The 22,735-nt window shown below is 47.1% G+C and overlaps 2 protein-coding genes across 3 annotated transcripts; one reads left to right on the top strand and one right to left on the bottom strand.

The window, feature by feature from the left end:
- The first annotated feature begins 19 nt into the window (after positions 1-19).
- Pfdn2 (prefoldin subunit 2) lies at positions 20-10,363 on the top strand. Its single transcript, XM_057770205.1, has 4 exons — positions 20-162; positions 7,953-8,041; positions 8,130-8,253; positions 10,054-10,363. Exons 1-4 carry the CDS (start codon positions 88-90, stop codon positions 10,228-10,230), a joined length of 465 nt encoding a protein of 154 aa, XP_057626188.1. The 5' UTR covers positions 20-87; the 3' UTR covers positions 10,231-10,363.
- Positions 10,364-10,704: 341 nt separating this feature from the next.
- On the bottom strand, positions 10,705-13,849 carry Klhdc9 (kelch domain containing 9). Of its 2 annotated transcripts, none has more exons than XM_057770186.1 (4): positions 13,214-13,849; positions 12,640-12,799; positions 12,358-12,556; positions 10,705-10,975 (listed from the first exon to the last, which is right to left on the bottom strand). In XM_057770186.1, exons 1-4 carry the CDS (start codon positions 13,738-13,740, stop codon positions 10,809-10,811), a joined length of 1,053 nt encoding a protein of 350 aa, XP_057626169.1. In that variant the 5' UTR covers positions 13,741-13,849; the 3' UTR covers positions 10,705-10,808. The 2 variants fall into 2 exon arrangements, with proteins under 2 accessions (XP_057626169.1, XP_057626170.1); XM_057770187.1 differs by having other exon boundaries at positions 10,797-10,975; positions 12,446-12,556.
- Positions 13,850-22,735: the final 8,886 nt, after the last annotated feature.

The following is a 22,735-nucleotide window of genomic DNA, read 5'->3' as shown; positions in this document are numbered from 1 at the left end:
GAAGCGCTGGGGCAAGTGGGTGGTAACTACTAGACCGGATGTGACGCACTGGGAGTGCGCAGGCCGGAAAGCTTGCAGGTGGCGAAGATGGCGGACAGCGGCGGCCGTGTGAGCAAGAGCAGCGGGAACAGCACGGGGAAGGGAGCGGTGTCGGCGGAACAGGTGAGGATCGGATCTCGAGCGCTGAGGGTTACTGGGTCGCTGTCGAGTTCGTGCAAGAAATGGGGTCTGTCGCTTGGACGGGCCCTTAGCCCCCTCCACGCTCGCCGTGGCCGCACACAGGGGAAGGGTGTCTTTGGAGGTGGTCACGAGCCCTCCTAGGGCATGGGTAGGTGGGTATGTAGCTGAGAGCCACGCCGCGGGGTGGGTGTGGGTCGTCCTTTGCCCCGTCTCCAAGGTACCATAAAGAGGGTATGGTTTGGCATGGCATCTAGTAACGAATCCCAGAGGGCTGTTAGTCAATAAGTTGTTTAGTCTGTGACTCCAAACCCCGCGTTCACCATCGCCGACACTCTGCAGAACCACGTGCCTCGGACTCGACCAGTTTAGTCTTCTGTAACTATTTTAACCGAGGAATAGTTAGTAGATGAGCTTTGTGGTTTGGTCTTGGAGTGGGGTAGAGGTTGCGACAGGGTCGCTCTATGTAGCTTTGACTTTTCTAAAATTCACTGTGTAGATCAAGCTGGCCTGAAACGCAGAGATCTGCTTGGCCCTGCCCCTGCCTCTCAAATTCTGGGATTAAAAAGCGTGCGCTACTATGTTGGGCCAGGGTTGTTTAGTCTTTTGAGACATGGTCTCACCAAGTAGCCCAGGCTGGCCTCGAAGTCGCTGACTGTGTTCTCGGAATGTAGACTGACTTTTCAGAAGGGACCAGAAACCCTTTTCTGATCCAAGTTTACTTCTCCTATATAACATTGGGATACGTCTGACTGATCAGAAAGCCCTTTGTGGTATGGGAACTGTGCCTTGTTAAGTGATTAATTCATATTAGAAGAAAAATCACACCGTTGAATTGTGGCTAGCGGTGTAGCTAAGTGGGTCAAGTGGGAAAGCCCTGAAGTGTAGGATGAGAGGGTGTTCAGGTTGGTGTGTGTGTGTGTGTGTAATAGTTGTTTTAATCATAGGTGCATTTGTTAATTAATTGTTGAAAAATCAGTACAGGTAGGTAAAGGGTATCAGCATAAAGAGTTTAAAACCGATCCTATCAAAGAGCACAATCTATTGGAGCCACAAAAGGGGGGAGGGAGGATTTTCATAATTCTGTTGTGAGACAGAAAGTAAGTGTTCGAAGAGAAGTAAACTGCAGTGAAATTTTGAGACTGGAAGAGGTAGCATCTGACACAGTGGGATAAACAACAAAAATAATGCTCTTTGAGGGTCTGTCCTGTGTTAGGCTCCAGTGAACACAGAGAAATAGGTAAATGAAATAGACCTTGTCTTCAGCTTGATCAAAGACTAGTTAGAAAAACAAGATGGCCAAGTGTGGTGGCTTAAACCTGTCATCTCGCTGGATCACCACGTCCATTTCCAGGCTAGCCTGGGCTACAGAGTGAAACACGGTCTCAAAAAACAAACAAGACAGACAGAAAAACAAATAAAACAATGAGGCTTTAAAAAATTATTTTATGGGCCTGGCGGTGGTGGTACACACCTGATCCCAGCACTTGAGAGGTAGAGGCAGGAGGATCTCTGTGAGTTCGAGGCCAGACTGCTCTACAGAGCTAGTTTAGTTTCAGGAGAGCCAAGGCTACCCAGAGAAAGACTGTCTTGAAGAATAAACAAATAAAGAAATGTTCGTAAGGGGCTCGAGGGATGGCTTTTGCAGGGCCCCAAGCTTGGTTCCCAGCACTCATGTTGTTTGGCTCACAATTCCCTGTCACTTCAGCTCAAGGGAATCCAATGCCCTGTTCTGCCCTCCAAGGCAACTGCACTTGAGTGTACATGCTCTCATGCAGACACACATACATGCACATAATCTGAACAATTTTTCACTTGTTTTTGTTGTTTTGTTCCAGACAGGGTTTCTTTGTGCAGCCTTGGCTGTCCTGGAACTAGCTCCATAGACCAGGTTGGCCTTGAACTCCCATCTGCCTGCCTCTGCCTATTGAGGTCTGGGATTAAAGGCATGCACCACCACTTGCCCAGCCTAAACAATTTCTATAAATGGTAATTTGCTTTTGTTTTCTGGAGGGTAAAATTCTTCATCTTAATTATAAAGGATGAGAAAAGTTGATCAAGAGTTTTAGTTAGAAGTAATAATTCGAAAGCGTTGAGACATGAACTGCCTGGCATTGGAAATTCTAGTGGACTTGAAAGCTATGTAGTGGAAAGTTTAAAGGGGGCTACAGGGTTTCTGTGTCTAATGGACAGTGGCACTTTAGATGAGGGGGGAAAAAGTGGAAAGGAGATGGTCCGGCTGTTATTTGAGGGGTGATAGGGAAGAGTCTCCAGAGGAGACTTAAGTGTGCATGTATTCTTGTCTGCAGGTTGCAGGCCAGAAGACATCAGCTGTCATAGGTGTCATTTACTTTGTTGTTGGAGACAGCTTCTTTCGTTTAGCCTAGAACTCACCAAACTAGCTGGGATGGCTAGCCAGAAAGCCCTAGGTCCTCTCTTTCCCCAGCACTGGGATAGCAAATGTGCCTCGGAGTTTAAGATCACCAACAGTCTAACATTCCTTTGCAGGCAATTTGTGCCTGCAGCTGCAGGCCTTCTCTCTCTCTCTCTCTCTCTCTCTCTCTCTCTCTCTCTCTCTCTCTCGTCTTTCTCTTCTTTTCTTTCCTTCCTTCCTTCTTTCTTTTTTCCTTCCTTCCTGTCTGTCTGTCTGTCTGTCTGTCTCTCTCTCTCTCTCTCTTTCTTTCTTATGTTTTCCAGACATCAAATTCGGGTTCTTGAGCTTTTTACCTGTGGGACTTTCTCCCCAGCTCAATTAAAGTGTTTATCACTGATGTTAATTCAAGGCAAATATGTCTCTTATAAGGAAGATAGGTAATACCTTATATGTATCACTTGTTTTATTTTCTGTTCTTTATCATTTATTGGGGTTTTTGTTTGTTTGAGATGGGATCTCCCTGTTAGCCCTGGCTAGCCTGGGACTTGCTATGTAGACAATGCTGGTCTAGGACCTGTGGGGGCATTCTTCCCGTTCCTGCCTCCTGGGTGCACCAAAGCACTTGGCAACAGAGTGTTTGTCTGCCTGTGTGTGTGTGCATGCCATATTTATACCTGGTGCCCTTGGACTGTGGAGGGCAGAGCATCAGATCTCCTGGAACTGGAGTCTCCATGTAGGTGTTGGGAACTGAACCCAGTGCTTTTAACTGCCGAGCCGTCTCTCCAGCTCTCCAAGTTTGAGACTTTTTAATGTAAGCTGTGAGGAAATCCCAGAAACATACTTTACAATTAGTTTTACTCTATAAAACAATGCATGTTATTGTGGTTAGTGTAGAACGCGTAGGGACAGGTACAAATGGGATATGATCTTACTGTACTAGACTAACTTTTATTTTATTTTATTTTATTTTATTTTTGCTTTTTCAAGACAGGGTTTCTCTGTGGTTTTGGAGCCTGTCCTGGAACTAGCTCTGTAGACCAGGCTGGTCTCGAACTCACAGAGATCCGCCTGCCTCTGCCTCCCGAGTGCTGGGATTAAAGGCGTGCGCCACCACCGCCCAGCTAACTTATATTTTAAATATTTATTTATTTATTTATTATACAATATTCTGTCTGTGTGTATGTCTGCAGGCCAGAAGAGGGCGCCAGACATCATTACAGATGGCTGTGAGCCACCATGTGGTTGCCAGGAATTGAACTCAGGACCTTTGGAAGAGCAGGCAATGCTCTTAACCACTGAGCCATCTCTCCAGCCCCTAACTTATATTTTAGACTATGTCTTCTGCTCGTCTCACATTTTATTCTTTTGTGTGTGTTTATGGATGGAAGAAACATGCCCTAGTCCATGCTACTGCAGCCTAGGGAAGCCTGGGAAATTTACAAATGAAACATTTATTTTGCCTCAGGGTTCTGGAAGTTGACAATTTATTTCATGGCTGTAGCAGCAGTATTGGCAAGAGGTAGACAGGGGAAGGGCGAGTGCATGCTTGCAGAAAGGGAAAAACTCGAGAAGCGGTCTAACTCTACAAAAACCTGCTTTCCTGGAACCAGCCTCCTGTAGGTGGAGTTTTTCATTGGGACCGCAACTAACCACACAGAGACTTAATATTAATTATAAATGATTAGCCAATAGCTTAGGTTTGTTACTAGCTCTTACAATTAATCCATACTTCTATCTGTTTCTACCACGTGACCTGGTGCCTCATCCTGCTCCTCTTTGTCTCATCTTGACCCCACAGACTCTGCCTTTTTCCTTCCCAGCATTCTCTCTGCCCTGAAAATCCCGCCTAGCTATTGGCCAATAAGCTTTTTATTAACAATGAGAGCAACACATTTTCATGGTGTACAGTAGGATTGTTCAACATCAGGCTCCCACGTGCCCGCACACACATGGGTGCCCACACACAGGTGCGCCTGCACACATGTACACACACAAAATGGAAAAATAAAAAGAGTTCTTTCACAAGGTCAGCAGGATGATTCAGGGGCATAGGATGATGTTTTGCTTCATTCCCAGGATCCATGTAAGCCCCCCCCCCCACGCCTGTAAATTGAACCCTGATACACAAAGGACAAGTGCCCTACTACTGAGCCAGACCTTAATTTGTTTTCATGTTTTAGAAGTAAACAAGACACGGCATCTAAGCTGTCATAGTGCTTGGCACATAGTAGATGCTCTTTACTTTCCATTCTGGGGAAAGCAGTTGTAGGGTCATGAAAGAGTTAAGTGTTTAAAAATGGGTTATATTTGCATGTTAATTTTTCCAAGAGATAATAGAAAAGAAGGCACAGTGTATAGTGGCAAGACAAATATAAATAAAAAAGATTTAGGGTTGGGGGTATAGCCAGTTGGGTCAAGTGCTTGTCTTCTATGCATGAGGCCTTGGGTTGGATGCTTAGCATTGAATGTACTGGGTGTGAAGAGCACTCTTGTATTCCTAGCAGGACTTGGGAGGTGGGGGCAAGAGGATCAGAAGTTCAAGTCATGTTGGCTACATGGCAAATTTGAGGTCATCTTGGGCTATATGGGATAAAAAAGAAAAGAAAAAGTAGAAAAGATTTTCTGGGGGCTGGAGAGATGGCTCAGAGGTTAAGAGCACTGGCTGTTCTTTCAGAGGTCCTGAGTTCAGTTCCCAACAACTATGTGGCTCACAACCATCTGTAATGAGATTTGGTGCCCTCTTCTGGCATGCAGGCAGAACACTGTATATATAATAAATAGATCTTTATTTATTTGTTTGTTTGTTTGTTTATTTATTTATTATACAATATTCTTTCTGTGTGTATGCCTGCAGGCCAGAAGAGGGCACCAGACCCTATTACAGATAGTTGTGAGCCACCATGTGGTTGCTGGGAATTGAACTCAGGACCTTTGGAAGAGCAGGCAATGCTCTTAACCTCTGAGCTATCTCTCCAGCCCCATAATAAATAAATCTTAAAAAAAAAAAAAAAGATTTTGTGTTTAAAAAGGGGGAAAATACTGGGTTGGTGGTGCCGCATGCCTTTAATTCCAGCACTCAGGAGGCACAGACCGGCGGATCTGAGTTCAAGACGAGCTTGGTCTACAGAGGTTGAGAGCACTGGCTACTCTTCCACATGGTAGCTCACAGCTGTGCATAGTGGGATCTGATGCCCTCTTCTGACCTAAAAAGAACAATAGGGAATAAGGAAAAGAGAAGAATTAAATATAGCCATAGCGGAGAAGACCACAAGAAAATTTGTATTTTTTTTTAATATTTATTTATTTATTATGTATACAATATTCTGTTTTGCATGTATGCCTGCAGGCCAGAAGAGGGCACCAGACCTCACTACAGATGGTTGTGAGCCACCATGTGGGTGCTGGGAATTGAACTCAGGACCTCTGGAACAGCAGTCAGTGCTCTTAACCTCTGAGCCATCTCTCCAGCTCGAAAATTTGTATTTTAAAAGGAACAATGGAGCTGGGTGGCGGCAGTGGTGGTGCCCTCAGGAGGCAGAGGCAGGCGGATCTCTGTGAGTTCAAGGCCAGCCTGGTCTACAGAGCAAATTCCAGGACAGGCTGCAAAGTTACAGAGAAACCCTGTCTCTAAACACACACACACACACACACACACACACACACACACACACTAACTGTGGGAATTCCGAGGAGTGGGAATGGAGCTAGATAGTTTTGAGACCCCAGCAATGGCTGCTTAAAATTGGCTGAGTGTGCATCCCACTCAGAGTTATGTTGCAGTTTGCTGCTGACAGTGCATTTACTTTTACTGCACTTAATGGCCGAATTGTTCCACAACTGGGGATAATTCACTCATTTCAGTAGATTTAGTTCATATCCTGAAAGACAACAGCAACAGATAGTTCATATTACACTAGCATAAAGAAATAGGGTAGGTGGCTGGGATAGCTCCCTGGTAGATGCCTTCTTAGCATCATCCCCCTCCCCCTGCAAGCCCTAGGTCTGATCTAACACTACAGTGAAAGGGGTGGAGAGGTGGCTGTTGGTAAGATGTTGGCCAGGAGTGTGATACCACATATGTCCAGAAGAGTGCGCCATAGTGCTGGGAGAACATTTAGAGTCTGCTTTAGTCAGAGGATTTCCTTTTACTTCACTTCCCCCTCTCCTCTTCCATTTCTTTCTTTCCTTATCTTCCCTCCCCTCTTGCCCTCTCTTCCTCTCACCTCCTCTCCTTCTCCTCCTTTTAAAAGACAGGGCCTCTGTCCCAGGTGGCTTTGAACTCGGGATCCTCCTGCCTCAGTCTCCTCAGTACTGAAATTATGGACTTGCGGTACTAGGCCAAGCTCCTTTTTATTTATTTATTTTTTTAAATATTTATTTATTATGTATACAATATTCTGGTGCCAGAAGAGAGCACCAGACCTCATTACAGATGGTTGTGAGCCACCATGTGGTTGCTGGGAATTGAACTCAGGACCTTTGGAAGAGCAGGCAATGCTCTTAACCGCTGAGCCATCTCTGCAGCCCCCAAGCTCCTTTTTAAACTAAACAAAACAAACAACTCGTTTGTCTTTTTCTCATTAGTTTTCAGGACAGTTTATCACTGTAGCCCTACTAGCCTGGAACTTACCACGACCGTACCTGTTTTAATGAGTGTTATTGAAGAATAGCAGGTAGTTTGCAAAATTGAGTCGAAAAGGGCTAATTAGACTAAAGTTCAAGAACTGGGGCTGCTTTAAGGAATCCAGGAAGGTCACCTTTTTGTAAACCACAGGTACTGTAGCTTCAACTGCTTTTATTAGACCTTTGTTTCTATCCACAACTCAATAGCAGAAAAAGGACTGGTGTAGGTACTAACGTCTAGGGTCAGTGCTGGGATTAAAGGCATGTGCCACCACCGCTTAGCTGCTAACAGCCTTCCTTACCTGCTAGTCTCCTGTGGGTCTTCCAGCAGCCCCCCCCCCCCATTTAGATCTGTTTTTTTTTTTTTTTCCATTTAGATCTGTTATTAAATCTCCTTGTGCCTAGCAAATACCTCACACATGTAGGCACCAAGTGCCTCCTGGGAAGGAATTACACAGACTAAGAAATTGCAGCCGGGCGGTGGTGGCACATGCCTTTAATCCCAGCACTTGGGAGGCAGAGGCAGGCGGATCTCTGTGAGTTCAAGACCAGCCTGGTCTACAGAGCTAGTTCCAGGACAGGCTCCAAAACCACAGAGAAGCCCTGTCTCGAAAAAACCAAAAAAAAAAAAAAAAGAAAGAAATTGCAGATTTGTATTCTATTCCTTTCCCAAGACGGGTATCCACTCCTCCATCTTTGTGAAACTTGCCGTCCTGTGGGCTGCCTTCACTTTCTGGCATTTTCACTGTCTCATCTCTCATCTTTTCTCATGTCTTAGGTAATTGCTGGCTTTAATCGCCTTCGGCAGGAGCAGAGAGGCTTGGCATCCAAAGCAGCTGAGCTGGAGATGGAACTGAATGAGCACAGGTAAGAAAGTCACAGAGAAACAATAGAACAATTGAGGAGGGGTGCAGTAGAGTGGGACTGAATTTTGAGGTCTTGTTCTCTACCCTAGTCTAGTGATTGATACCTTGAAGGAAGTGGACGAAACCCGCAAGTGCTACCGAATGGTTGGAGGCGTGCTGGTGGAGCGGACTGTCAAAGAAGTGCTGCCTGCCTTGGAGGGTAACAAAGAGCAGGTGAGCAAGGGGTTAATAGGGTGACCAGGAATAGAGGGAATGTGAGGGAAGAAAGTCCAGGCAGGAATTCATGTTGAAGACAGCGTGTAGCCTGTTAGTCTGTGCCCTTTATACGATTGCGAAGTCCAACTCCTTACGTGGGGAGTTGCTGGCTGCGTGCCCTTTCCATAGGCTCTTTGATGTGGTTGATTTGGAAGGAGGGTGGGTAGAGCAGTGTTTCTCACAGTGTAGTCCATGGGTACCTGAATCAAAATCACCTGAAGAACTAGTTTAACAGCGCTGGATCAAATCCAGGCCTTATGCATTCCAGGCTAAGAACTCTGCCACTGCTACACCTCCAGCCAAGAATCTGTTGAAAATGCAACTTCTTACGCTCTCTCTGGATCCACTGAACCAGACCCTCAAAGATACCATAAGTGACATTTTAAAAGGAGAAAGAGTACTGACTGGGGTGCTACATATTGGTGATTAAATTGCTATGATGAGGCGGGGAATCTTGGGTTTGAAACCATCCCGGGAAAACTATAAGTCAATAAGTTAAAAAAAAAAAAAAATGAATGTGACCAAAGAGAAGAAATGATAAGTGATAAATGCTGTTTTTTTGTTTTGTTTATTATATATACTGTGTTCTGTCTGCATGTATGCCTGTAGGCCAGAAGGGGACACCAGATCTCATTACAGATGATTGTGAGCTACCATGTGGTTGCTGGGAATTGAACTCAGGACCTCTGGAAGAGAAGTCAGTGCTCTTAACAACTGAGCCATCTCTCCAGCCTGATAAATGCTGTTTTAAAAACAAGCAACCCACCCTCCCTGGGAAGCTATTGGCAATTAAAGGTTGCTAGGAGAGGGTGGGCTGTTGAATTCAGTAATGTAGCCCCTGGTGAGTTGCTCATCCTCCAGTAAATAGCTCCAGACTCGTGACCACAAGGGTGTTCTGGTAAAACTCTGTAGGTCACAAAACAAATCCAAGATATATGATTATGAGATGGGGGATTTGTCAGGGAGGTGGATAGAGTGGGGCTGGCCAGGTGGTGGTGGTGCACACCTTTAATCCCAGCAGTTGGGAGGCAGAGGTAGGTGGATCCCTGTGAGTTTGAGGCTAGCCTGATATACAAAGTGAGTTCCTGGACAGCCAGGGCAACACAGAGAAACTCTGTTTCAACAAAACAAAAACAGAAAAACTGGGGCTAAGTATCTAAGTTTGATCAGAATATATTATGTACATTGTACTATTGGAGGAAGCCGCTTATTGGTTCCTGGCTGCCCTGCTAGCTTAGACCCAAAATAATCACACAGAAACTGTATTAATTAAATCACTGCTTGGCCCATTAGCTCTAGCTTTTTATTGGCTAACTCTTATATTAATTTAACCCATTTCTATTAATTGGTGTATCTCCAGGTGGCAGTGGCTTACTGTTCCCAGCGTCTGTCTCAGGCAAGGATCTGTGGCTTCCCTCTGACTCCGCCCTTCCCTGCCTAGCTAAGTTCTGCCCTGCTATAGGTCCAAAGCAGTTCTTTATTCATTAACCAATAAAAGCAACACATAGACAGAAGGACCTCCTATACCATTGTACATTTATGAAGTTGTCAAAGACTAACAAAAGTAAGAAGGTCAGATGATTCCCTTGTATAAGACACTGTGTGAGAAAGAAACCACTTGAGAGCCTGGGCTTGGTTAATTCTGGGCTAAAGGTGAAGTTGAGTATGATCTTGTTTCGCTTCCTCTAATCACTGTCCACTCCAGGTCGGGGAAGGGAGACGTGCAGCCTTTCTATGGCCTCTTTTCTTTACTTCCAGATTCAGAAGATCATTGAGACACTGTCACAGCAGCTTCAGGCAAAGGGGAAAGAACTCAATGAATTTCGGGAAAAGCACAACATTCGTCTTATGGGGGAAGACGAGAAGCCAGCAGCCAAGGAGAACTCAGAAGGGGCTGGGGCGAAGTCCAGCTCAGCAGGAGTGCTGGTCTCTTAGGAACTAAGGCCTCTAATTTTTTTTTCACCCTGATACCCACTACTAATTTCTTTTTATTGTTGTTATTATTATTATTATTTTCTCTGCTATTGTAATATTTTTTGTTAATTAAATGTTTTGGTCAGAATGCTTAGCTGTAGCCTGAAACTTTCTCTCATTAAGGGCAAAAGACAGCACACAGCTGGACATGTTGGCAGCACACAGCTGGACATGTTGGCACACGTGCTTTTAGTGCTTGGGATATAACAGGAGGCAGGTCTCTGGGGTTAAGGCTATCCAAGGCTATATATAGTGAGACTCTGGTTCAAACATGCAAACAAAAAAAAAAATAGTATCTGATTTGCAGTTTTTGTCTCTGCCAGGTTAGCGGCTCCCAGTATCAGAAAAGCTTTGGGCTTTCCCTTGCAAATAAAGGTGTCTGTTTATTTAGTGCCCTTCTAAAACGGACTCAGAGACAAAACGTTGATTCTCAGATTGAAATTTAATAAGTATTTGAAGTGGGGCAATAGCTCTGATGAGAGTGCTGTGTGTGTCTGCCATGACACAGAGGCTCTGGCCATGTGCCTTTCGGCTGCTCTTTAGACGAAGAGTTCCAGGATGCAAACCTGTGGGCTAGCTGTCCTGCCGTCCTCACCAAAACCCCCAACCAAATAAAGCTGGTCATTCCAAAGGCAAGTGCGATGGCCCACGCGCTTCAGTCCACGGTCTGCGCAGGGGAAATGGAACCACAGAGGTGGAGACTTGCCTGTAGGGTGGAGAGCAGAGGGTGGTTACTGAGGAGGGATACCTCGGTCTTTGCTTCAGCAGTGCTTGCCTGTTATTTTTTCCCCATTTAATTTGTTGACCTTTTCAAATATTCTATGTATCTTGTCTATTTTGTTTTGTTTCTTGAAGCAGGATCTCACTACCCTGGTTGGTTTCAAATTGTATGTAGACCAGGCTGACTGGCCTCAAACTTCCAGAGATCTGTCTGCCTCCAGGGGCTGGGATTAAAGGTGTGAACCACCATACCTGGCTCTTTCTCTTTTTTTTTTTTTTTTTTTTTTTTTGTTTTGTTTTTTTGAGACAAGGTTTCTCTGTGTAGCCCTGGTTGACATGGAACTTGCTCTGTAGACCACGCTGGCCTTGAACTCACAGAGATTCTCCCGTCTCTGTCTCATGAGTGCTGGGACTAAAGGCATGTGCCATTACAGCCTGGCTATGGCTCTATTTTTAAGAAGTGTATATATATTAGATAGGGTCTTATGTGTAGTGCTGACTGACCTGGAACTCATTATATTGTAACAGACTTTCTTTTGGGCCACCAACCAGCTCCCAAGTAAAGGCATAGAGATATGTTATTAGTTATGAATGCTCAGTCTTATTTTATGCTTGTCCCACTAGCTCTTATTAACCTCTCTTTACCTACATTTTGCCTCGGGGCTTTTTACCTTTCTTTAATTCTGTATATCCTACTCCGTGTCTGTCTGGCCCTGAGTGTCTCGCTCTCTTTGTCCCTCACTCTCCTCGAGCTTTAGACTCCTCCTACTTATTCTCTCTGCCTGCCAGCCCCACCTCCCCTCCTCTGTCTATGTATTGGCCGTTCGGCTTTTTATTAGACCAGTCAGGTGCCTTAGGCAAATCCACACATCTTTATATAATTTAACAAATGCAGCATAAACAAGAGTAACACATTTTTTGCCTAGTTAAAGAACTATTCCACAACACTATATAGACCAGGCTGGCTTTGAACTCAAATAGAAGGCATTTTACTTGCTTCTACCTTCCATCTGAGTTGAAAGGTGAGAGCCTCCATATCTGGTTCAGTATATTTTGATTGATGGCTTGGTTGTAAGCCTTAGCCTTTAAAGGCTGAGCTAGCTTTCTGATCCTCTATTGCATTTTCCTTTTTTTTTTTTTTTTTTTTTTTTAAGACAGGGTCTCTATGTAGCTCTGACTGTCCTGGAACTTGCTGTGTAGACCAGGCTGGCCTTGAACTCAGAAATCCATGACCACCACACCCAGCCCACCTTTAACTCTTGTCAACAATTTGTCTTCCATTCTGTCCCACCACTCCATCTTTTTGTAGTTTTCTGGTTCACGTGTCTTTCCCTCCTCCCTTCCTCCGAACATTAGTTTGGCTCTCACGGGTGTCATAGATGTAGAGGTCATTGCAGATCGTGTCCCTAGCTCTGGTCAGAGTTTCCCCACCAAAGAGTACAGCGAAAGGTCCCACCACTGAACAGGAATGGTGTCGCAGGCTCTGGGGTCCCTGCTGCAACCCCTGCCCACTGCTCACAAGCCTTGCAAGCTGTTCCATCAAACGAGGAGCAACAGGTGGTTCCTCCTTTGGAGAGAAAAAAAGGGACTGTCTGAAGGGTTTGCTCACCTCTACTCATTTCTACTCTAAAATGTGAGAGGAGCTAATACCTTAATTTTCCCGTGGCTCCATTGCCCTGCTACCTCTGGTTCAACGGAGTTGCAGCCCCCAAAGAGCAATAGCTGATGACCCGGGTGGGGTCCAGCAGTTGGCAGCAGAGCAGCGCAGTGACCAGACCGTGAGACCGTGTGGCAGCCTTCTTCATTGTAGCTGTTGGTACACAAATTCGGGTTTTTTGAAAAGATTCGAGTGTTGTACCGCTTTGCCAGAGTGCCCTTGTGAAAGAGAAAATTAGGCTTGGAGCAGATGGTTAAGCCATCTTGGAAATTGTAGATCCAAGAAGGAGGGTGCTAGGGTAAGGACAGGAATCAATTACCAATAAGTTTGTTAAGTTTTGTTTTTCTAGATAGAAAATGAATAAGCCGGGTGGTGGTGGCGCACGCCTTTAATCCCAGCACTCGGGAGGCAGAGGCAGGCGGATCTCTGTGAGTTCGAGGCCAGCCTGGTCTACAAGAGCTAGTTCCGGGACGGGCACCAAAGCTACAGAGAAACCCTGTCTCGAAAAACCAAAAAAAAAAAAAAAAAAAGAAAATGAATAGATGTTTGGGGCAAAGGTTGCTGTACCAATAAGTGCGGGTGCTGTGGTCCAACTTTAACGTGTAGATGCTTCCATAACGTCGCTGAGTGCGGGTACCACCCTCTCTGCCGGACACTCGCAGCTCTCGGTCTGATAGGCGAGTGCAAGTGTGACTGCTGAGGCCAGCAGGAGGGCTGTTGCCAGGGTTCGCAGTCCATACCTCCCACACTCCACTCTCCGTGTCCAGAGCGGCCACTGTGGCTAAGCGACGTGACCCGTCCCAGCCTCCCACCACACAGAGCCAACGTCCTCCCACCAGAGCCGCATCGTGGTGACTGCGAAGGGGACTGCCCCGGGCTGGCAGTCGTACAGCTTGGCCCCCAGCTGGGTCAAAGATCACAGTATCACTGCTGGGTACTCTTGCACCACCTTCTAAGAGACCCCCTACCAGATAGAACCGTCCCCGCAGTTCGGTGCATGAATGGAAGGCACGAGCCAGAAGCGCATCCCGCGCCACTGGCCTCCAGGTCCAGGCTGAGCCCCTTGCTCGACCGGGGGATTCCGCCCCAGCCATGGGCCCAGCAGAAGAAAGAGCCGTTGGATCGCTTCAGATCACACCCCTTCTTGCGGGGCCCAGCACTTCCTTCAGGCATGGGCTAGCTTCCCCTTCAAGACCAACCCAGGTTCCCTCCCCTCCCCCCCCCGTACTCAAGACACCCCTTCTCTCCACTGTTGTCGCCCAGCAACCACTGCAGGGACTGCTGTGCGACCGCTGCAAACCGAAGGTCGCAAAGCGCCTGTTACCTTGGAGACAGGAGACCTGGTTAGCTACCGCGATCATACAGTGATGTCGCCAGGGCAACGAGATGTGGTGAAGTCAGTAAATATCCTAAAAGACTTGGGCTCAAAAAAGGGTGGGCGCTGACAGGTCCTTAGAAGAATCCAATACTGGCGAGTTAGCTTGATTATGACATTCGGGGCGCAGGGGTTAGGGGTTGGGGGAACGGACAGTGTCTCCCACCCCCCCGCTGCAGGGTTTCAAACTTGGAATTTTCTCTAGGGATGAGGTAGGAAAGAAACAAGTCACAGGTCAGATGCTGAGGGAAAGAACGCGGACTAAGTGACTTGGAGTCAGAGATTTGGGTAGACTTCCCCCAGCGTTCCCATTTATGTAACCGTTAGTGGTAAAGTCCTTCAAAGTACTGATTGGGTGGAGAGTCTTTTCACCTCTGGCCACTAGAGGGCAGTAGAGTCCAGCCTCCAAGGGAAGAGACAGGAGCGAAAGGTGGTGAAGGTGGCAAGAGATAGAAAAAAAGAGACAACATGGGGAGGAGGAGATGAGTTAAGAGTGGGCAAAGTGTGTGAGGAAAATTAGCTTAGGCTTATCTCGGACAATTTTTCACTACTGAGTCCTGGGAAGAAAAATTATTTCATCTTGCCTCTTTAGAATCGTGTAATACATGGCTCTGTGGAACTCAGGATTAAGGAAGGGTGGGGAGTTTCTCCGATAGGATCCTGGGCAGAGGTGCCCAGCCTTAGAGGTGGGTGGGGGTGAGACGGGGAGGAGAGAAAAACACCCCTGCCCCTCCCTGCTCTCTTCCTTTGATTCAAGCCGGGTTACTGAAGGCCTTAACGCTGTCCCCACAGGACCCAGTGCAGAATAGAGAGGCCCAGATCAAGGCTGACTGGTTTCGGCTGTAGGAGGAAATGAGACAGATTTCTCCTCCTAGCCCAGCTGGGGAGGGGCAGAATCAGATCTGTGTCCCCCAAGCTGGGCTTTAAGTGGGAAGGGTGCCTGTGACTTTGGCCTTTGGTTTCTAAACATGAACTTGCTCCCCATTAGCTTGAGAAATCCAGCCCACAGAAAGTGTCCAAGATTTCAGTGGGAACGGCCATGTTATTCAGGGGACTGGGATCATGTGCACTGGGTCTTTTCCCTCCTGATCCCAATTAGATCTTGAGAGGAAGCTACATGGGGAGGGCATGCAGGGGAAGGCACAGTTGTAGACTATGTGATTACCAGGACCCATTGCCGTTTTCTCCATCCCTCCCTTCCTTTTTGGAAATGTGTATTACTGAGGATTGAACCTAGGGTATTGCTAGGCAACACTCCACTACTTCTCGGTTTCTCCAACCCATGTGTTGTTTTTTTGTTTTGTTTTGGTTTTTTGTTTTTTGGGTTTTTTTTTTTTTTTTTTTTGAACTTTGAGTTACGGTCTTGATAAGTTTCCCAGGATGGCCTTCAACTCATTTTGTAGCTCAGGCAGTCTTTGCCTCAGTCTCCTGACTAGCTAAGATTGCAGGCCTGCCCTGCCCACCAGGCCTGTCCCCACCTGTACATTAAGCTGAGATTCAACAATAGCTTTGTGTCTTTGCCCATCCAGTTATCTTTTCCTGCATTTGACAAGTCAGATTCTCAGTTTTCTAAGTTATGGTAAAATTCTCTTCTACAAGAAACACCTAAGGCCAGGGAGGTAGCTCAATGATGCAAGTCCCAGGACCTGAGTTCCATCCCCAGAATCCACATAAAATAGATGGGCATGGCATCCCAGTGCTGGCAAGGCAGAGACGGCGGATCCCTGGGCTTGGTGGGCAGCCCTAGTCTATTAGATGAGCTCCAAGGCAGTGAGAGATCTGGCTCAAAATACTAGTAGACAGCACCCAAGAAACAATACCTGAGATTGTCCTCTGGCTTCCACATGTACACACATGTGTGTCCTTCCACATACACACACATGAATATGAATAACCAGGGCCTTCGATTTCAGCAGTTGGGAAGCTGATGCAGGAGGATGGATGGTCTAGGCTACACAGGACTAAGCTAACCAAGACTACATGCAAAGGTCCTAACTTTTTTAAAAAGTTAAATAATAATATCTCCAAAACAAAGACCCCCGCCCACCCCAACTTTTTGTATCTGTAGCTAAAAGCTAATCTCCCTAAGGCCTCTCACTGACTCCCTTTCCAGCCGGTGGACACGGATCTGACACACTCAGTCCTTGGAGCCAACATGGTGCTGGCTAGGCAGGGTGGGATCATTTTACTTGAACCTCATTGGTCTGCTACACATTTTCGGCTCTTGCTCTTGCCTGTCTTTGACTGATTTGCCAGTCTTATTTTCTGCCTCTCCTAATGAGACATAGTAACTCTCCATCCCAGGGGCCTTTGTGGTTTCTCCCAGCTTTGTTTCTCTTCCTTCTAGCTTGGACTAGCTTGGACTCTAATGCCAAGCATTGGACACTTGCATTATACCTGGACATGCAGCCTGAGCCTCACACACTATTGCTGTACGCACTCCAGTTCTGTATTTCCTTCGGTTCTACCTAGCAATAACCATGGAGAGAAATTCCCAAGAGAGAGATTGCCTAGGATTCCCTCTTCTCCTGATTGTTCTAAACCAAGTCCATATCTTGGAGGAAACAGGAAAAAAGACAGGAAAAGGGAGAGCTGGCAGGAGGAAGTGGGCCCAAACCATTCTGCATTTTGTTTTGGTTTTGGTTTTTTCAAGGCAGGGTTTCTCTGTGAAACAGTCTTGACTGTCCTGGAACTTGCTCTGTAGATCAGGCTGGCCTCGAACTCACAGAGATCTGCCTGCCTCTGCCTCCTGAGTGCTGGAATTAAAGGCGTGTGCCACCACTGCCAGTCTGCATTTGCATGACATGTTCCTGAGAATGGCACCTGAGGTGGTCTATGCTGTCCAGGCTGAGCTATCCCTCCCAGCCTCAAACCTAAGTAAGCCTTGACTTCAATCTTCACAGCGTTCTTTATCTTCTCCCTGCATTACCTCCATGTTCTTTTCTTTTTTGAGACAGACCTTGCTAAGTACCCCAGGCAGACCTTAAACAATTTTGCCTTGGCCTACTGACTGTTAGGGTTACAGACATGTACCACCATGTCTGTCCCTGACTCATTTGCTGACCCTGGCATCGTCTCTGGGCCTCAGAATTGTTCAGTGCACACAAAAGTCAACGCTTCTGCCAGCGAGTCTCTGTCACACTCCCAGAACTTCCACAGCGCCCTCCTGTCTCCTCCAGCTGCCGCGTCTGTCAGGCCTTCTCTCTGACTCTTCCTCTAGTGTCCCTGACCTGTCTACATTTTTCCTACAACCCATTCTGGTCACTTGACTTCCATGACCTTATGCTAGCCTGACGCAGATTCTGACCGTGTTCTTAGCTCAAAGGGGACATGGACAAACAAGATCAGAGGAGTGGCCAGGAAAATAAATCGCATGAGGCCAGGGGCTTGAGAGTGCCTTTCACTGGACATGAGCTAGAAAGTATCTGAGAGAAGCCAGTCAGTGGTGGCTCACGCCTTTAATCCCAGTGCTCTGGAGGCAGAGGCAGGTGGGTCTCTGAGTTTGAGGTCAGCCTGGTGTTCTAGGACAGTCAGGGCTATACAGAGAAACCCTGTCTTGAAAAACCAAAATAGATAGATAGATAGATAGATAGATAGATAGATAGATAGATAGATAGATAGATAGATAGATAGATGGATGGATGGATGGATGGATGGAAGGATGGATGGATGATAGATAGAAAGAAAGATAGATAGATAGATAGATAGATAGATAGATAGATAGATAGATAGATTTTAAGGAAAGTATCTGAGAGAATGAAATCCTTCCAGTAGTGGGCAGTAGGCATCCAGAAATTTCTCTTAAAGGATTTCTCTTGTTCATATTTTGTCTCCGAATTTCCTCTCTAAGATAACTCAGTAGGGAAAGGCTCTTGCAGCTAAGTCTGATGACCTGAGTTCGATACCCCAGCCCCACGTGACTTGTGCAAGTTGTCCTCTGACCTCCACATGAGGGCCATTGTATGCACTCCCACCCCCCCCACCATCCTCACAAGCATAAATGTAATTTCCATTCTTTAGAGATGGTCTATCTTTTGCTTTTTTTTTTTTTTTTTTTTGAGACAGGGTTTCTCTGTGTAGCCCTAGCTGACCTAGAACTTGGTTTATAGACCAGGCTGGCCTCAGAGTCAGAGATCCCCGGGCATCTTCCTCTGGGGTGTTGGGATTAAAGGTGTGGCTACCACACCCCGCTATCTTTTGCTTTTAAAACTCTTTTTTGGGGAGCTGGCAAGTTGGCTCATCAAATAAAGAGATCTGCCACTAAACCTAGGACAGCCAAGGCTACCCAAAGAAACTCTGTCTTGAAAAAACCAAAACCAATCCATAGAATACAGGCACTCCAGGAGGCTTCTTCCCTCCACCAAAAAATGCTTCCTTCCTTTTTCTTCCTAGTGTAACTTTCTTTCCGCTAGTTTGGATCTGTCTCTGTTTTCCCTTGCTTTCCTTTTAGGATTCTGCCTTTTCCTCTCTGCCGAATGGAGCCGCCACCTGACTTGCCCAGGAATGGCTGGACATCTTCCCTTCAGCTGCATCTTAGAACCACACACGGTGGTTCTAAGTGGAAACCCTTGGCACAGTTCGTAAGACCTTCATGAAAAGGACCTAAGTGAGCACCCTGTAGGACTTTTCCAGGCATATGACCCCCACCCCTTGTCCCCCAGAAGACCGCAGTGAGTGGAAGCCTAGATGCTGATTGGTTAGTTACCGTCCTTATTCCTCTACCCTTTCCTTATAGCTCTTAGACTAGGCTCCTGACCTTGCTAGTTATCAGTGGCAGTGGACATTCTTGATACCTAACCCTTTTGCCTTTAATGCTGCTTCTGGAACTGAAGGAAAAACCAATCAGGAAGACTTCAAAGTGAAGCTGAAAGGCGGGGCGGCTCTGGGAGCCCCAGGAGGAAACTGGCTCTTTCTATGATTGATAGTGGGGACAGGGAGAACACAGCCAGGGTCCTCACTAGAACCCATCTTCTCACCAGATTCTCAGGCTTCCCCCTTACCTTCCCTCTACTTCTTTAACCCCCGCTACATCTTCTGTTCTGCTGTCACCTCTCAGAAGACTGACTTCCCTGAGAGTTCCTGTCCTCATCCCGTGCCAACCGGGGCCTATTCCAACAGCCTTCTAAAAGTGCCAGCCCATCCGTAAACACAGGGTAAAATAATAAAGGCTTTGTCTCTTCACTCATGTTCTCGTCACTGGTGTTGTGGAAGTGTGTTTACGGAGGCTGAGTGAGAGCGAAGAGGAGGGGCTCTGCGTTCAGCCGCCTCTGCCGAGAACAGGGACCCAGCTATGCCTTGTGTTCTGCCCTCTCTGTTCCTGGGTGGCTCACTTCAGCTTTTGAACCCTTGAGGAACAAGCACGCCCAGCCCCCTGAGCTCGAAGGGATGTTGTTAGGCAACCAGGAAATGTGGTTGTCATTAAGAGATGGGATGGGTATCGAGACTGCATGATTGGCAGATAAGAGCAGAGGGCACATATCAACATTTAGATGGAATATCTTGGAAAACAAGATGCCACCATCCCAATGTTGGGTGTGGCGAGGTTTTAAGGTGGAGGTTTTGAGTCCTTTTCCGGTGTAGGAAGGGCTTCTGGAGCCCCCTGTGTTGTGTATGTGGGGGTCTCTCTCCACACCTCCGTAAGTGGAGAGGCATCCTATGGAGGACCCGCTGCAGCCTCAGTCCTGGAGATGGAATCAAGTCCCAATGATCAGTGTTCTTCCACCACGTCAGTCAGCAGCCACAGCTTTCTGTGCAACGTGTGCAGGAAGCCGGAGGATGAACCAGTGGGGGACAGCTTAGCAAGGCTGTGCAGAAATGGAGCACCAACATTTCGTCCACACCCATGCGCCTACCTACTTGCCTTCTGATTTATTATTCAGCCTCCTCTCTCCCACAGCCAGAGTTCCTCTTCAAGCTCATGTCTGCTCTCTGACCGGGAATCTCACTGCAAACAAACAGGACATCACTCACTGAGGAGCCCTCTTACTTCCTCCTACCCCAGGCCCATTCTCCTGACACCCCACCCACCCCATCCCTTCCCACTCTGGCCCACTCCCGCCCTCCCTTGATCACTCAATCTGACCCTCACTCTCACTCTTCTTCCCCCACACCACTCCACCCAGCCTTGTCCCTCCCTGACTCACCTCAGGTCCCATTGTCACAAACAAAAATTTCAGCATAAGCCTCTCCAACCGGTTTGGCTTAGGTGTGCAGCCTTCCATGGGGACTGAGACCAGTTGAAGTGGCTGCTTGGACACATGCAGGTAATATCCACATGGATATGGACAGAGACAGGCCGGTGTATATTAGCAACACACAGAGACACGCAAAGGAAACGTGATGGTGAGGTGTCATGTGTCACATGTGTCTGTCCTCTCCTGACCGAGGGGCCCTTGAGGGCAGGGATCGTGTGTCCTATGTCTTTGTCACCTCCCTTGAGCCTGACACTTAAGCGTCTCTTGATTGAATGTGCACTTGCAGTCATGCCCCGTGATGCTGCTCAGACAAATGCGTGTGCTAAGGATGCCATCTATCATGGCTTGAATTGTCCCCATTCTTCGAGCTCAGAATGTAGGTGGGAGGAGGGTAGGTAGTGAGGCATGAGGGGAATGGGGAGTCAGTGTTGAAAGAATTGGGCTCTGAACGTAGGCCCTGGTCCTGAAAGGTTTTCATAACCATTATTTTAGTATATAGTCCCTGATCTGCAATATGGCTTCCCTGGGACTTATCTCAGAAGAGGATAGAAAAGGCCTAAATATAAAGCATGTTTCTCAGGAGTATGGTCCACATGAAACATTATAGGACTAAGGGAGAGAGGACTTGAAGATAAATATTTGTTAGATGAGGAAAGAAAAATCCCAGCTAAAGGCATGGATGGCCACCTTATTCTCTCTGCCCGTGGCACCTGCAGCCCCCAGTTTAAGGTTGTTTACCAAGGCCTGACCATATCCACGAAGATGTGGGGGTGTTCATTACCTTAATACTGCCTCAGAGAAGTCCTGTTCCCCTTTAGTGATTTAGGGTCCCAGCCTCCAGGGGCTCAGAGATACTCTGGCTGGTAGCCCTCTGAGGGGAAGAGTATATTGTGAATAGATCCACCCAAGCGGACTGGATACTCACTTTGTGGTCTAGCTGCTTTCCCACCCCCGTGCCTCAGTTTCTCCCGTGATTTCCTGTACCTAGAGGGATGAATCCGTGGGAAGGAAAGAGCTCCTCTGACAGCATGTGATAGGATCCAAAGTGTGATAATTATAATTATAACACAGGATGCTCCCCCTCCCATCCCCCTGGCCCTACCCCACCCCTGCCACACTGGATCTCAAAGCAGCATCGGGGTGGGGCTGTTCCCCTGGCATAGGCGGGGACCTGGGTCCTGAAGAGGGGAAGGGGTTTGCCAAGGCGGAGGTGGAGAGAAATTAAGGAGATTTGGCATCCAGCCTGACCCTTAAATCTGCCTCTGACCCGCAGGAAATAGCCCTTGAGGAAGAGGCTACTATCCTAATCACTGCTGAGAGGTAGGGTCCAGAGAGGGGTCTACTCTGGACAGCGTTAGAGCCTAGATTACAACCCAGGTTCAGGATGGGAACATGATCATTGAGATCTCTGCCTGCTGACCCTCCCTCACCATCTTCTCCGGACTGACACTGGTTGATTTAGACATGCAGGCCTTCTTAAAAAAAAAAATGCACTCAGTTCCCATTGGGGTTGTGAACTGCCCTAGCATGGCTGACTGGGCAAAAGTACCTTTAAGTACTGCACAGAGGACAGCTGCCATCCTTTCCCTCGGTTTAACGAGTTTACTGTTAAATCTCGGGCATGCAACAGGCCTCAATCAATGGCTCTTGAATTAAAGCTTACAATTTAGTTAAGGAGATAAGATGTGCACAAATTATGAGTGCGCAAGCTATAATAAAGAGACTGGCAAGGACCGAGGAAGACGAGAAGAAAGGTGGGAGGAGCCGAGAAAGCTTCAAGGGAGATACGGCCTTTGAGGTCAGTTTTGAGAGATGAGCAAGATTGACAGGTAAGGGGACTGAGGAAGTGGCTTGGTGGTAGAGAGCTTAGCTTGTATGCACAAAGCGCTGGTCCTAGGCCTCTGCCTAAAAAACAAACAAACAAGAAAACCAGAACAGGTAGAGTTGGGGAAATCGGGACGGAAAATCTTCTACATTAATAACCTCCCCCATTATTGATACTTCTTTCTTCTTTTCTATGCTTCTGGACACGAGAACTGTGTGACCTCTCTATTCTCTTCCCCTGGGTTTATCTCCACATGTATGTGTCTTTTTAAAGTTATTATTATTATTATTTGAGGTAGAGCCTCATATAGCCCAGGATAGCCCAGAACTCTATGTAGCCAAAACTGCCTTCACCTCCCAAGGGCTGGGACTGCAGAGATGCATCAGCATGTCTGGCTTTTACCTGTCTGTGAAATTCCAGTCTGCCAGCGATCTCGCCTCCCTCTTTCAGGGAATAGATATGTACCCCTTCTTCCGGCTCTCTAGCTGTCCCTTGGTTACTTTTATTCACCCACATTGGAAATATGTGATCAGATGAGCATAAGAGTTACAGGGGTAGAAGGATAGAGTGAAATCCTCGCAAAGTCCAGACACATTGTCCTCCCCATGACCATGGGGGGGCACACCATAGAGAAGGAGAAAAGAAAACCCCGCTCCTCGGGTTGCACTGATGCACTTTTAAAACTCCTGCTAGCC

This window comes from Chionomys nivalis, chromosome 5 (assembly GCF_950005125.1).
Source record: "Chionomys nivalis chromosome 5, mChiNiv1.1, whole genome shotgun sequence".
NCBI lineage: Eukaryota > Metazoa > Chordata > Mammalia > Rodentia > Cricetidae > Chionomys > Chionomys nivalis.
This window is presented reverse-complemented; position numbering and strand designations above follow the sequence as displayed.